General features: G+C 38.3%; 1 protein-coding gene across 18 annotated transcripts in view; it reads right to left on the bottom strand.

The window, feature by feature from the left end:
• Positions 1 to 348: 348 nt before the first annotated feature.
• Positions 349 to 15,864, bottom strand: part of Oxr1 (oxidation resistance 1) — a 436,879-nt gene continuing 421,363 nt past the window's right edge. For 9 of the 18 annotated variants that reach the window (NM_001197907.2, XM_017594617.3, XM_063262909.1 and 6 more), the window contains 6 exons: positions 12,498 to 12,578; positions 10,581 to 10,706; positions 9,629 to 9,781; positions 7,767 to 7,862; positions 6,136 to 6,209; positions 349 to 2,238 (listed from right to left, as the gene is read on the bottom strand). In NM_001197907.2, coding sequence (NP_001184836.1) covers positions 2,103 to 2,238; positions 6,136 to 6,209; positions 7,767 to 7,862; positions 9,629 to 9,781; positions 10,581 to 10,706; positions 12,498 to 12,578 — 666 coding nt within the window. In that variant the 3' untranslated portion in view covers positions 349 to 2,102. Of the gene's footprint in view, positions 2,239 to 6,135; positions 6,210 to 7,766; positions 7,863 to 9,628; positions 9,782 to 10,580; positions 10,707 to 12,497; positions 12,579 to 15,864 lie in introns of those variants that run through there. The other 9 variants (XM_063262910.1, XM_063262911.1, XM_063262913.1 and 6 more) reach the window with 2 other exon arrangements.

Raw genomic sequence — 15,864 nt, 5'->3', positions numbered from 1 at the left:
TCTATTTTTATCCACAAAGATTTTTCCCAAAGGGCACATCAGTCCAAGTTATTCTTCTACTCAGACATTCTAAGAGCTCTGGGCATGGGGGTCTTCATGATCCTGGGATGTATGTTAGGTACTCTCTACCCTCCCCAGCAGCTCAAACCCATCAAACCACTTGCGAGTCCTGCGGGGATGTGTTTATGCAAATACTTTACAATGTTTAAATAGCAGTGCTTCCTCTAACTGAATTCAAACCTCTATCACATCCTGTTGTCACACCAACACAAGGCAGGAGACTGTAGTAGGCATATTACCAGTTCTTAGATATGGAAATGACTTGATTATTGAATAAATCCAGACTCGTTTGCACTTATGCATTTAATTTTATTTGGTATACATCCCTATGACCTTGTTGTAGCTGGAATCCATTACAGGATGTTTAAAGTTTTGCAATTAGTCACCTCCACGAAGACAATAATACTGCTGTGGAAGACCAATGGGGGAAGGGTACATTTATTTACAGTTCCTTATGTTATAAACATCTATCCTAGACACTATTACCTAACTTGTAATGAGAGCTTTACACAGACGAGGAAACGATGCCGTTTCTATTCATCTTCAGCAACAGCGTGTCATAGAACACCAGAGATTCTGATTAATATTATGCTTTCTTTAGATAATTATTTAAACTGTTCCCAAAAGAACTAGGTATTTTTAAGAGTTATATAACTAAAACTACTTAAGCCAACATACTTGGCTGGTAATTTCATCTTCAGAATAATTTAAAGTGCTATAAGCAACCTGGCAGTCAACACTTTCTATAAGAACAAAACTATCTTTAAACATCAATTTACAAGATATACAACGTTTGTGTGGAACAGCTGAATTTTCAGCACAAAGTCACTGTCACATGTATAACAGCAGGACTTTTTTTTTTTTTTTTTTTGCATTACATGAAGCTCTGAAATTTAATTGATGAATTGTTGCCACATGGCTTATTGTTGGTTTCCTACAAGAAAGAATACAAGTGCTAGTTTATTCTATCTTTTCATTTTGGAGGCCACTTGACAGTAAGCTTGCACATTCGCCAAGTCTACTGAGTTACAGTATTGTCTACGATAGTCACTGCCCTCCGGTAAGAGCAGATGCTAATGGTAACTAATAACATATACCACTTAGAAAAAAACACGTTTTTATTTCAAAACAATTTGCTTCCTTTTGAGCAGAAAACAAAACAAAACTAAAATGTATTGGGGGAGTTGGTATGCAACGAGGCTAAAACAAGAGAACTGTAAAACAGTGTATATGACACAATGTTGAAGAAATATGCAAGTTTTAGTTTTGTACTTATGATAATGCCCTATTAAGCTACAAATATGTAAATAGTATTACTTGCTTAATATATTAAATCCAATAGAATCATTGAATTCCCATTCTCCTCTGTCAATTTGTAACTCTATCTGAAAATTCAGTGATGAAAACATGCGCCCAAACCTGCCGACTGTGTGTGCTGCTGTCTATGCCAATCAGACTGCTCCTCCAATTTCACTGTCTTCAAATGAAATCGAGAATGCTTACAAAATGAATAAGAGAATGCTGCACTGAATTAGAACTAGAAGAGGTCTATGAAGCATGTGTTATTTTGGCATGTGGTTTCTCATTTAGACGAAAATGTAAGTAGGCCCAATTGTTACCTGTGTCAGCTTCACCAGATACAGAAGTATCTAGGCCCCATTTCCTCAATGCCCCAAGTACACTGCTCTATAAAAAGAATTAACACAGGTTAAAAAAAGTTGAACAGAGCACCATCCAGTTAGGACTGAGATGACATCAACTGAAAAGGTGGTGGCCTTTGTGATCCAAGTGCTACACTGGGCTGACAGATCCCACCTGGCTGTTAAACTACTGGAACCCAGGCCATGGTGTAAACAAAAGAACTCTGGGACAGAAACATGATTTGAAAAATAAACTCCAAAATTATAGTTGCAGTAAATGGCCAAACAGACTGACTTTAAAGCACAAGTGACATTAATTGTATTGCTTCTTGAACATTCCAAACGATGCGTTTGTCCATTCAGGTTTGGGCTGATGTCCTGCTACAACCAAGAGCACTGTATTCATTCAAAAGCCCAGATTTCAATGTCTTGGATGAAGAAGTCTTCCTTCTTAGACAGTGTATGATTCCCAAACGTTTTACAGGAATGGCTTCTTCCATGGTAGAGATCTCCGTCAAGCCAAAGAGCAAATTCTCCTCTGAAATACATCAAAACAGCAACGGTCAACATTCATGTCCTAAATTATAAAGTAATCAATTGGGTCTTACAATGACCACTAACTCTAGGCCATGAACTTCTCTAAACCTTCCCTTATTGCTTTTCTTTGTGAGACTGAAACAAGATTTTTGTTTTTCTTTCTATTGTAAAATAATTTACTACACAAATTAAGGAATAAATTAAGAACACTAAAACTGACTTCACATTACAGTTACCTTTTGGCATTTGGTATAAGTACTTCTTTACATTTCCCCCTTAGGACAGTTCTCTACCACTACGCTATACCCCAGGAATCTCTTTCTTGTACAGTTTTAGGTTTTTTTAAATTTGATTTTCTTACAGGTGTTAAAATTCATCTGTGATCAAATGAGGGTTAATGATAAAGGTAAGACAGAGAAACTTTAGTTATTACAGATACTTAGAAAGAAATATTTTCCTGTTAAAAACAGTATCAGGACAAGCAACAGGAGTGTCTGCTTACATACCTCTTTAACAGTGAGAAAACCATCTTTTTTTTTTTTTTTTTTTTTTTTTTTTTGGTAGCAAGGCATGGAAAAGACTTTAAACAGAAAAGAGACATGGTCCTCAGATCCTCTATCAAGCAGTGGGAGCAAGACAGAAGCCAGGTATGAGAGGGCATAAAGGACTGAGTAATAGAACAGATCTCAGAGGAACAGCCTTCAGGGTCATCTCGCTCTTAACTACCAACGCTCTTCTTCAGCTTCAAGTGAATGTTAAATAGGGAGGACTACAGTTATCGGTGGGTATAAGGACAGACATTTCAAATGTGGTAGGGACTGGGCTAGGTTAGTAAAGTGGTAACTCTAGGTTGCTGTTTTATCCCAAGATCCCTGACTTGACTAGCCCCGAATAATTTTCTAGGTTTCCAGTCCCAGGCATGATTTCCCTCTTGCTGAGAAGACTTAAGTCCAATTAGAGAGCTGTTGGTTTCTACCCAGGCACATGCCTCAGGCAATAATTTTGTCAGAGAGTGTGGAAAGAATTTAAGAACCAAAAGGTCGGGGAGTTTGCAGTTAAGACTGTTTCCTAGGAAGGTCAGAGCTACCCTCTCAAGTCTTAGCAACATGACTCCCTACACATGACAAAGCAAGGACAACATCAGACATGCCAAAGTGGGCAAGCCCAGCAGGCTTCAACCCTACACAATCAGAGGCAACTAAGGACGCTGAGTGGGAGAGACATTCCTCACCAGGGAAGAGCAGCACGCCAGACTGGTTATCCTGCAAAAATATACGTACGAGTAACAATATATGACAGGGCATTTAGTATTTAGGAATATGCATATATGTATATGTATATGCATATATGTATACATGCATGTACAAACAATTAGAGAAGAGAGAGCACGAATCTGAAAGAGAGCAAGAAGGGATATATTGGAAGGTTTGGAAAGAAGAAATGGAAGAGAAAAATGATATAATTAAAATTTCAAAAATAAAATATATAAAGTAACAAAAAATACATAAACCAGAAAAAAAATACCTCACTGGAAAAAGTAGCCAATTTCTATGCTCCATTTATTAATCTTGATAATAATAATTTAAAAAACTCTTGATGACCTATGTATCTAAGCTACGCCTCTCATAAATGGCATTACTTCTTCAATAAGCTTTGTCACTACATATGAACTTCGCTCCCCGCAACTCAATGTAACCTCAGCTTCCTGTGGCCCTCAGTACAGGTTTCTAAGGTCTAAGAACCACATTAGAACTTAGTTGCTCTACTTGTTTCGGGCTGTTGGTTCCATGGTTGTCACCCTTAAAGATCTAAGGTCCGCGAATATATTCCAGAGTTAAAGCTCTATCTGGAGTGAAATGCATAGAAAACAGATTGTTATACAAACAATACATTAAAAAATGAAGACGTGGGGTTGGGGATTTAGCTCAGTGGTAGAGCGCTTGCCTAGGAAGCACAAGGCCCTGGGTTCAGTCCCCAGCTCCGAAAAAAAAGAACCAAAAAAAAAAAAAAAAAAAAAAAAAAAAAAAAAAAAAAAGAAAAAAAGAAGACTTTCTGAAAACATAGGAGCTAAAAAAGTGAAAGGAATGATGTTAACTACTTTGTCCAGTATTGTTACAGGCAAACCCCAGGTATGATTCTTACTATCATACCGGATATGAGAAGGAAGAAATGCATAAATGAGACCATGTTTTTACCTACTGTGTAATAGACACTATACCAAAGTTTTAAAGAAATTTTATCTTTTTAATTTCTTTACAAGGCTCCTCCCCAATATGAGTCATGTCTAGTTATAGCTAGCTAAAGCCTTTTAGGGTGTTAGTTCAAGGTCTCACATAATATATGTTGCCTCCAAAGCGTGTATTAAGTATCTAACATGTTGGTTCCAATTCTGAGGAAGGGTTATGATTTGAGTATATCCTCAAAGGCTTATGTATTAGTTGCCTGATTCCCAGTGTAGCCATGCTGAGGAATTGGAAACTTAAGAGCTGACATACAGTGGGATGTGGTTAAGTCACTAGGGAAACCTTGTCACTCAGAGATTACTACAGTTCTTATAGGCCCCTATGCTGTCTAAACCCTCCCGGCACCCCCTACAATGTGAGCTTGTCTGCCTGCTCCTTTCTTTTCCTTCTATGCTATGCAGAGCTGTAGCAAAGAGGCCCTCACTGAAGGCAGACAAATGTACTATCCAATACTGAACTTTCCATTTTCAATCTGTGAACTAAACAAACCTCTTTTTTATTTTTATAACAACAGAAGATAGACTGATAAAGGGCCTTCTATATAAAATTTGAAATATTAAGTTCTTAAAGTTTCTAAGTTTGAAAGCATTCTTTGAGACTTATCTTCTTAGCAAATGAGTTAGTGGTTATTTCTTTTGATGAAGTCCTGTTACAGAAAGTCTCAGTATTAAGTGAGATTGAACATGTGGTTTTTTAAGGTATCCATAATAGAGTGATATTGCTAACACTTCATGTAAGTTTTGGGTGAGTTAATAGAATATTGTGCATGATTACTGTTTTGGGCACAGTTACATAATTTATGTAATCGGCCTACGTGAACACTACAGTCGGACAAGAGGAGACTACTTACATATTTACAGAGAAAAATATTTGCTTGAATTACTTTGGATGCATAATCTTGAAGGCTAAGACTCTACAGCCTAAATTAGTGTCATATTTCTGTAATTGTATACAAACAATCTACCACTTTCACAAATTTGTGGATCACTTAGCATCACATACATCTACCAAAGAAAAGGGAGAAATGCCTAAGACTAAAGCTATGCAGAAATACTACTTGAGAAGTACACCCTATGAAGTAGCAGAGGAGGGTACCTTTAAACACAACAACGCTAGGTAAAATTAGGGTATCTGATTATGAAAAAACGGTTTTCATAGGTAGATTAGGCTAAAGAAATAAAAGAAATGAGATGATACTATTGAAGAAAAACAAAAACATGGTGCTATAAAACCTTATTACAGGAAAACAAACTTTTATAATTGTCTGAAATACAGATCCAAATAAACTTCAGAGAAACACTAAAAGAAAGCTATTGGTTTTGCCCTATACAATGAGAGAGACAGCAGACTATCATGTGCACTTGAATAGTTAAGACATGAAATGATTTAGACTACTTAAATTTCAAATCTCAAAGAGCCTGCGCATAGTAAATCGTAAGATAGGTCTTAATTTGAATCAGCTAGCCAACGTTTTAAAATGAAGAAAAAAATACTTTACCAACTATGTAAAATATTGTACTTAATCATCTTAAAAACATACTTTGCCATAATATATGTTTAGAGTCTAAAGCCAAAATTTCCAAAGATAATTTACTTTGTAAATAATCTAAACCTATTCTTGAAAAATCTCACAGTGAAAAGTTCAGGAGACTTACCCTCCACCACCAAACGCTAACGAATCCATGTCTCCTTTGATAAAAAACATATTATCTCCTGTCCACTTGAAGACCTACGGGAGGAAATCAGAGTGACGACTGCATGCGGAAAACAGCCCTCCCGACACATCAGACACAACACCAAAGCATTAGCACAAAAGCTTCCAGTCCTGCAGAATTCAGTGTCTCTTATTCACTCCGAAAGCATGTGAGAAACTCTACCTGACTCTATTCATTTCTCAGATCCTAACTCTTATAGTTCTCTCTTACGACTTAACTGTTCTTCTAAGATCAAACATAAATGTCTGTAAATTGCTACAAGGCCAAGATCTTTTTGGTGGGTTCTAATTTCTTGTTCATTATTTTTAGATTAATAATGCTTATGATTTTCTAAATTAAAACCCTTGATAAATCTGAAAAGAAAACTAGACTTAACAGTCTTGTATCTACTTTTTTTTTATGCACACATAAGTACATGCCCATGAACACGCATGCTGAGGCCAGAGCTAGACATCAGGTCTCTTTCTCTATGGCTGTCAGTCTTTGTGCACTGAGGTAGGGTTTCAGGTAAACCAGAAACTTACTAACTTAGTAAAACTGGACTGGCTACTTCTCAGTCCTCTACTGCTGACAGGGACATGCAACCAAGCCCAGCTTTGACACAAACTCAGGTCCTCATGATTGCAGAGGACCTAAAACAATGAACTGTTTCCTATACCCCAATATTATATTCTTATACATTTAAATCTCATATTCTATAGAAAATTTACCTAATTAGATAGCTCTAGTGCTTTATCTTTATTGTTTTTCAAAATTGCTACTTACATACATACATACATACATACATACATACATACCCACACATCTTTTTCAGTAAGTTTTAAAATTTGTTTCATTTTTGTGCATTAAGCCATGGAGTTCACAGCAGTGGACTCTGGTACCTCAGGCTCCTCTCTATTGGTTCTCACAGTATGCTTTTCTTGGTAGAGCAGGCTGGCACTTCAGCTAAACCCAGCTTCCTTTCTCTTGGCTTCTCTTTTAAAAAACATTTTCCTTTGCCCTTCTCAGGAAGCGATTTCAGTTCCCAGAGTGTTTAATGTGCACAACATGCACATTAATTCTCAAGAATGTTATGCTAAGCTTCCTTGCTCTTATGCCAATAGCATGCTGGGTGACACTGTAGTCTTCCAGTTTTATGATGGTACCATTTATGGGACATTATGAACAGTGCCCATTCCCTTGATGTTTAGAATGTCACCGCTCTTGTAGATTTATCTATATGTGGCCAAAGGGACGTTGCCATGTTTCCTAAAAGTGAGAGAACATAGAGTGTGGTGCTCTTCCCTCTGTGCTTGTTACTTTGGCGAGCTACTAGAGACTACTGTAGCCACACGTTTCAGTAAAGCTTTGATATTTCAGTTGCATATGATTAACGTATTACCTCATTTATCAGATAGTTACATATAACATAAAAGGGTTTGAATATTAAGCACAAATGCAGATTAAGTCTGTAACGAGTATCGCTTTATCACTTAAAATGTTCTATGGAGACAGAAGCCCTGATTAGTTTGCATGAGCTTTCATAACATCTCTTTTTTATATACTTGCGACGCTGAAATAACTTTTCTTACCTCAAATTCTGGACAGAATGTAAAAACAAATGTTTCTCCAGTACCGTAAAAGCCATCACTTACTTTAAACGGCTCTGATGCTAATGCACCAAAAACCTAAGGATAAAAAACAGGCATGTTCAATGACACATCTACTAATTTATTTCTTTGCATTACCCTCCATACATAGCTCAATACAAAATAAAAATTGAATCAGTAGTTCTCCTAACTTTTCTTTAAGGGGAGATGACAGGCTTCTGTGCTGTCATAGTCCTATCGAGTAAAAAGCATAGTAGCTTCTCAATGAGTGGAGAAAAGATTTCCCTGGCTTTGAGTCTAGAAAGATACAGTGGTTATTACTATCTAAGTGTTAAACACATTTTAAGAGAAAGAAGTCAGAATATATCATATATCCTCTACCGGATCACAGCCTGAAGAAAAGTGGAAGTCCTTTACTGTAGCTAAACACCCTCTCCTTCCTTCATTATACACAAATACCCCAGGGCACCCCTTGGCTTTGAGAGCCTTGAATATTGAAAGCGTATACTATATCCTGGAAAAGGCCAAATGAGGATGGGCCTGGATATTTCAGTTCTCTGAATCCAAGCTTTCATACCATGAAAGGACAATGTAGCATCCATACCCATTTATAGTCACTGTGTCTAACAATCTACCATTACAGTACCAATTTTAAAAATGTACATATGAAAGTTATTTTATTTAGAGGAATGTGCATAAAATATAAATGTATAGTTCAATTACAATTATCATAAGTCCCAAAATAGAGAACTTCATAGTCCTTAGAAAACTCTGTTTTTTCTCCTCAGCTCCACTTCTTGGGGATAATACTTTCTGGCACCACCATAAGTTCATTTTGCTCACTATAAATTTTCTATACTTTGTGATTTTTGAACCAGTACTGCTTTCAACACTTGTCTATATGCTATGGTATGTAGCAATAGTTCACTTGTCTGTATTGGTTCTGAAACCTGCTCTTGAGTGACTCACCTCAGGAGCATTAACTCCAGTTGGAGGTGACACGGGGTTTGGATTAGACAAACCAGCAGAGAGCTAGTTAGGTATCCGGTACATAACAGACACAGCGAGCCACTAGAAGTGCCTCTGTCCTCTCACACGTGATGCTCTGTCCTGCCCGTCATTACTGTCTGAGCTTTCTCTTTTTTATTTATGACTTTCTTTTGTAATTCCACAATGACCATTAACTCTTAAAAAAAAAAACAAAAAAAAAACAAACCCAAACCTACCTATTAACTACTATTGGGAAGGAGTCATTTTCTCCAGTGGAATAGCCACTAGTAAGTGGCCATGCTCCAGGAACAAGTCCTAACTTATGCAAACCAGCCTAATTAAGTACTGTGGGATACACAAATCCATATCTCTCGAAAGACATGAAAGTAGGAGGGGGACAATGGAGGAGAGAGAGGAGTTCAGTTTGACAGGAATTATAGAGGCTGTTAGTAGCTGATTTTGAACAATACATCATGTACATACATGAAACCAAAGAATAAATGCAAAAAGTATTTTTAAACATCTATTCATTCTTAAGAGTCTGTCAATTTTTCTCCCTTCCATAAGCCTCATTCTTATCTTCCTCATAGACACAAACACTATTTCTGGGCTCTTGACCTAGCAGATTATGCTCACCTATAAAGATACTGGCATGATAAAATCGCCTCTATCAAAGCTGTTTCCTTTCAACAGAAAACTTTTCTATGCTTACATTTGGCCTCTAGAACATTCAGTTTTGTCTTGTGCAATGAGACAATCAAGAATTATCAATATGCACTAAAATACAGTCATGACATACATTTATCAAATAGCTCAGTAAGGAGCAAAGGATCTAGATCACGAGAGTTTCATACCTGCCCATCACTGTCTTTAATCACCATCAGCACCGGAGTGTCTAGACCTGTCATTGTTCGGTAAAGGGTCTTCAAACTGGTGCCATGCTTCCCAGTACCGTACACAAGAGTCCATGGGTAGCCAATGGTTCTCGGTGGAAGGTGCTTAGTAAGCTTAGAGAAACAAACGTAGTATTTACTTGATTGCAAGCATCAGCAGCTACAATTTAATGACCCATATGCAATGCCGGCTAAAAAAAGAACTGTCAGAAGCCATCTTCTTACTGCTTCTGATGCTGTAATAGGAGTTACACACTTCTCAGCAAGCAATACCATTGTCTACTAGAAAATGAGTGATGCCAAACCAAACTCCCTCTAGAGATAAGAAACACGGCTTGTGTGTCACTTGTACTATACCAAAGTAACAAAAATACTGGGCCAACGTTTAGTGTGATTATTCAAATGTCAGATTACCAGATTTTGAAAATCTTTTATAACTCTATGGCACTAAATAAATTCCTTAACATCTCCACATGAACAATTTCTTCACGTACAAGAATATGAACAACAAACTCTGTAATTTCAAGAGCCTTGATAACAAAGGCCTGAAATAACACAGCACACAGAGTACATGTAACTTGGCACATAACAAGCCAAAGCTTGCCAGACACGGTGAGGCACCAGCATCCTCGCACTAGGGTGAGGCCAGGGCATCAGGCAATTGGCGTTCAGTTAGTTGCCATACTAAGACTCTGTTTTAAGAACCAGAACGAAGAGCAGCCTTGGTCTCCGGTGTCTGCCCTAAGCTCTATACGTCAGCACTGCGGCACCAGCTGTGGGAGGCTCTGCTTTGCCCACTTACTCTTCATGAAGAAGAGCAGCAGCAGCAGGAGCCCTGCAGCTCAGCTGGAGAGGAACGGAAGCGTCTGCCTCCCTCTCAGCGCACTCAGATGCTGCGGCTGACATGGCATACCTTTTCGATCTGATCAGGCAGTAAGAGTTCACTGGGGTCACTTAGGTTTGGTCGGAAAGATTCTGGCTCCAGGTCTGCTTTTGCTGGAGCAGCCTGCTTTGAGTTGATGTCCTCCCGTGTGGTGATCTGGAGAAGTAAACAGAGCGGTATGTTCATATACTGTGGTGATGGCTCTGCACACTTCAGCCTTTCGACTTACACCAAACGTTAGTATGCACAGGTGGCTAAGGAGTTCACAGGGCAAAGGAGGCTGCAATCAAGTACAGACAGTGTGCCCAGTGCACAAGAGGATAGGAAAAAGCCCGTTTCATCCACAGCACGAGGAAGAACTGGCAATGTGTGCTCTATCTCCTGTTCCTGGGTGACAGGAAACACGCACACGGCTTAGTCCTTAAGGACAAGGGGAGCCAGACGGCTGTTTAACTAAGTGTTCTTTAAATATGTGCTTTAAATATTTTTTCACACAAAAGTACAAAAATTGTTGAAATTAATAGAATTTCTTGTGTCAAAATTTTAAAGAATGGGGGTTGGGGATTTAGCTCAATGGTAGAGTGCTTGCCTAGCAAGCGCAAGGCCCTGGGTTCGGTCCCCAGCTCTGAAAAAAAGAAAAAAAAATTTTTAAAGAATGGTAGACTAAAACTGGTAACTCTCTTTGGGATGTATGTACTTGGTTCATTGAAGCTACCATTTTATAAAACTGCCTTCTAGTTTGAACTTACTAAAAATAACTTTTAATAGGCTGGAACCAAACAATAAATTGAAAATTAATTTGTTCATAATTAAACATTAGATGAATTGGTTGCATTTGTAGAAATCAGCACACTGGTATCCATAAAGTGACAAAAATGGTAAATAGTAATTATAATTTATAATTGACTGTTAGTGTTTATATTTTCCATGGAGTTTAAAATCTAAAACACAGTAACCCTAACAGATAAAACCATAATTATTGTTGATGAAACATTTCAACTGGAAACCCCACAGAATCCTATTGGAGCAGATAACTAAAATGCAGCACAGCTCAGAGACAGTGCCACTCAGGAGGGGAGCCCTGGCCCGCCAGCACAGCGCTCCCCAAGTCTGGACAGTATGCATTTTTAGCCAACGCATGTTTGAGAACTGTATTGTCTCTGATGAGCAGCTAAATGAAGACTTTCACATCACTGTATTACCTTTATTTCAATGATGTGAAAGGTTAAAATGGAACAAAACAGAAATCCAAGGCAGCATTGGGAAAATTAAAGGAGAGCTATTTAGTCAGCCTGGGGAAGCAATGACAGCAGAAAGCATACTTTTATAACAAGAAAACACAAACTGAAAAATGAGTTTTCAATTGTATTACTTTTCTTAAACAACACATATTATTTCGGAACATTTGAAGTAATGCATCTCGCTCAGGTGCCTTCCCTAGACTACCCCGGAGCATTCTAACACCAACCAAGACTGCCTCAAGACCAGAACCAATTTGTCCCATTAAGATTTGATCCTCAGTTCCTAGAGCGGAAATAGCCTTGAAGAGAAAATACTTAAGCCTTACTTTCCGTAGGGGATTTTATAATTTTCCCACCCGTCTGGTATCTTTCAGACTTCAGTCAAAATTAAATGAAAACTCATAGGTGATAGTGCTGAGAAGAGTTCTCAAGTGGCTGAACTGTGGTGGAAACTTTTCTAGTGAAAAGAAGAAAGCAAAGAGGCAGAAAGAAAAAAAAAACATAACGAAGGAAAGAAAAAAGGTAACGTATTTCTACAGCTCTCCAAGAAAAACCATTCTTCAAAGACAAAAAGGAATTTCCTGGTGGCTTATTTTAGTGCTTCATTCAAGACAAATCCTTTTAACGTAAGATTTGTCTTGAGAAAGGACACTAAAAACAAGGAGCATTTAATCTCCCAAGGAGTTTAAACTACAGAAGGGGGCACCTGGAGACGTCTGCAGAGTGTGCGCAGTTCTTCAGTGTTTAGAGCATCGATCCTGCGGTGATACTCAGCCACCGACACTACCTGAATATGGAAACAGGAAGACAATAATTCCACTGACAGTTGAGAAGAGAGTATGTATATAAAAAGAAAGGACACGAGAGAAAGAGGAGGTAAAGGAGAGATTTAAATGGGAAAAGAGAATGGTAACCAAGCTACCTTTTCCTAGTTCACACCAGAAATCATAGAAATTTATAGAGAAACTACAGTTAAAATATAAACTATTCACCACTATATCCACCTGGTAGGAAATGGTTACTTTATGGGTGATTTAATATAGATTGGACTTAAAGCAGATTTTAAAAAAAAAAAAAAAGAGGAAACTATAACATGTTTTACTAATACAGGTGGCATTTAATCGACAACCCCTTCCAGTTTACAAAGAGAGTAGTAACCAACCATTGTCACTCTCAAACAGCACACCAACAGCCACGGTGCTAGAACTGCACATGTAACAGGCACACCCAGGGGAAAAAGGGGGGGGGGAAGGAAAAGAATAAAATTCATTTACAAAAAAATGAGAGCAAGGGGTTGGGATGGGGTGCGTCCAGCAAGACAGGCAAGCTTTCAGGAGTATCTAATTTACAATTTCTTAAATCTGATACATAAATTTGGACACAGTAAAATGGATGCACAATACAAAAGAAGAAAGAAAACAAACCGAACCACAAAGCCATGTGCAGTAAAGGTATGTGAGGCAGCATTGGCTTGCTATACTGAGAGCTCTCACTTCGGTGAGGTCAGCCCACAGCATGTGCTCTTGTGTCTGCTCCATGCTACGACAGCAGAGTCCACCTCTGCTTGGACTATTTTTCTATTAGGAATTGCACTATTCACTGCTTACACAATGTTGTCTGCTATAATTATGGAAACATAGTTGTAATATGCTCCATGATCATTTCTCAGCATAAGTGTTAATATATCTTCAGATTGTATTGCTAGAAAATTTTATTTCAAAAACTGCTGTGCAATAGCTGATGAGTTACACATACGCTTGCACACACCCTCAATAAACATCTGCTTAAAATTAGGGCAGAATTTCCAATAACTTCTGAGATGTCCCTCACAAAAGGTTTTGTCACCTTGTACTAAACATTTATGTAAAGCAGCATTGCTAGTGACAATTATAGAATTATTAACTAAAACAGGTTATCTCTATGTTCTACATTAATAAATATTTAGCCAAGATTTAAGTCCATGTGCAAAACCAAACACACCATATTAGTATTCAGACTTTTGTTTCTAGTAAGTTACCAAGGATTGTTTAAAAATAGATTTATGATTTGCTGTTGGTAAATGTTTAATATTTTACACCTATTTTTATACTATATAATGTAAACATGAACTAGTTTAAACAGTACCCCAGTCTGCTCATAAACCTCTACCTCCCCACTGTGTGTGTGTGTGTGTGTGTGTGCGTGCGTGCACATGCAAGTGTGATCATGTCTGTCAACATGTAGAAGACAGATACTGATACTTTATCTTTATCTCTCCCCATCTTGTTTCTTGAGATGGCATATGTGCGAACCTGGAACCCATGGCTTCAGCTAGACTGGGTGGTTGAAGGGTCTGGGATGCTGGCCTCTGTCCCACTCTACCCTCTTACTGTGTCTTGTTGAAGGACTGTGTCTTCTCTCCGGTTTTCTGAGCCTTCACTTCTCTGTCATTTGTTCTGTAGAGGTTTTACATGACAAAAACCTTACTTTCCCACATTCTGAATTACTACAGGGAAATTCTTAATCTTCTAAAACTGCCTAGACTGCTCTTCATACTTGGTACTGAGTTGGAAAGCCACATATTACAGGGAAAAACTATTACAGAAAACATACAAAAACCTCCCAAGTTTCCCTAGGCCAATACAACAATTACAGATCTTCCAGACCACAACACAATTACAACTTCCCACAATACAGTGAAGGGAGAGATACCACAGCACATGGTGGTTCTTCTGAGCTGTAGCACTTCTTATGACTCACCTCAACTGGTTATGGCAGAGGTTGTGGCTACAAAATGCAGTCAAACTAACTCATGCATAGAGGGGTTAGACCAGAAATTGGCTTTCAAAGACTTTTTTTTTCGTTAACCACACTGAATTGGCTACCATTAAACACAGGAACAGCCCTATGAAAAGCTAGGTAGTGGTTGCCGAAGGCTGTGCACAGCGTGGGGACAGAGAAAGCTAGGCTTGTCCCCAGTGCACAACTGACTTGTCATGTCATGCTGGATTTGCCAAGCAGCGGTTCTTATGCTTTGGTTCAGGGTTCTACTTATAGGTAACAGTGGTGGTTGACCTTCTTGCCCCTGATGCTTCGCTCCAGCTGGGATTAATGAGAGTACAAAGCAAACGCAGACACGTTTACAGAAGACAGAGGGATGACTGGCAGTGTGTAGTGAAAACTATTGCTGTGCTTTGATTTATCACCTTTCCAGTTAACTAAGGATTAAGTCAGAGCTTCAACAGCTCCTTACTTACCTGTGGCTTCCCCTTTAGGTTTAAAATAACTGTTTTATATATTTTGGATGACTATTTTGAAATTAAAATTTCAGTTTCAGAGAAACAACAATAAAGACCTGCCAATTTAAAAATACTATTTTTTTTATATTGTTTTTGAGACAGGATATCATAATGTGGTCCTGGCTGGCCTGGAGCTAACTGTATAGGACAAATTGACCTCAAACTTATAATTCATAGAGATCTGCTTGCCTCTGCTCCTAGAGTTCTGGGATTAAATGAATCTGTGAGCCATTATGCCAGAGACAAAACAGTTTTTGGTAAGGATGAAAAAACGAGATACGAAAAATGAAAAATCATGGCCCTGCTTTACTTTTTCCACATCCCAAATTCTTAAGAGCCAAAGAGGACTGATTCTATGCACTGTTTTATAATCAAATGTGTTTTTACACTAAATCTTCACCTCCTGAGGCTGATCTGCGCTCCTTCCTTTGCACTGTTCTTAAGCTGCTTTAAGTGCTATGCCTCTGGGTGTACACTAACACACTTCCTGAGGGGAGCTAAGCTTGCCCTCTCAAAAGGGGCTAGTTTTATAAACATCTTAAAAACGTGTTTAATAAACATCACTGAAAGTAGGAGTCACTAATATAATGAAGGCCTGACATCGAGATTGCAAGTTTATAACGTGGTGAGGATCCAGTTTCTTTAATGTCAGAAGCCTATCTTTCCTCATTCATATGTTCTATTTCATTAAAGTGTGTGTGTGTGTGTGTGTGTGTGTGAGAGAGAGAGAGAGAGAGAGAGAGAGAGAGAGAGAGAGAGAGAGAGAAAGACAGAGAGAGAGAGACAGAGAGCGCG

The sequence above is a fragment of the Rattus norvegicus genome, chromosome 7 (genome assembly GCF_036323735.1).
Source record: "Rattus norvegicus strain BN/NHsdMcwi chromosome 7, GRCr8, whole genome shotgun sequence".
NCBI lineage: Eukaryota > Metazoa > Chordata > Mammalia > Rodentia > Muridae > Rattus > Rattus norvegicus.
The sequence above is the reverse complement of the archived record's forward strand: the minus strand, read 5'-3'. Positions and strand labels throughout refer to the sequence as shown.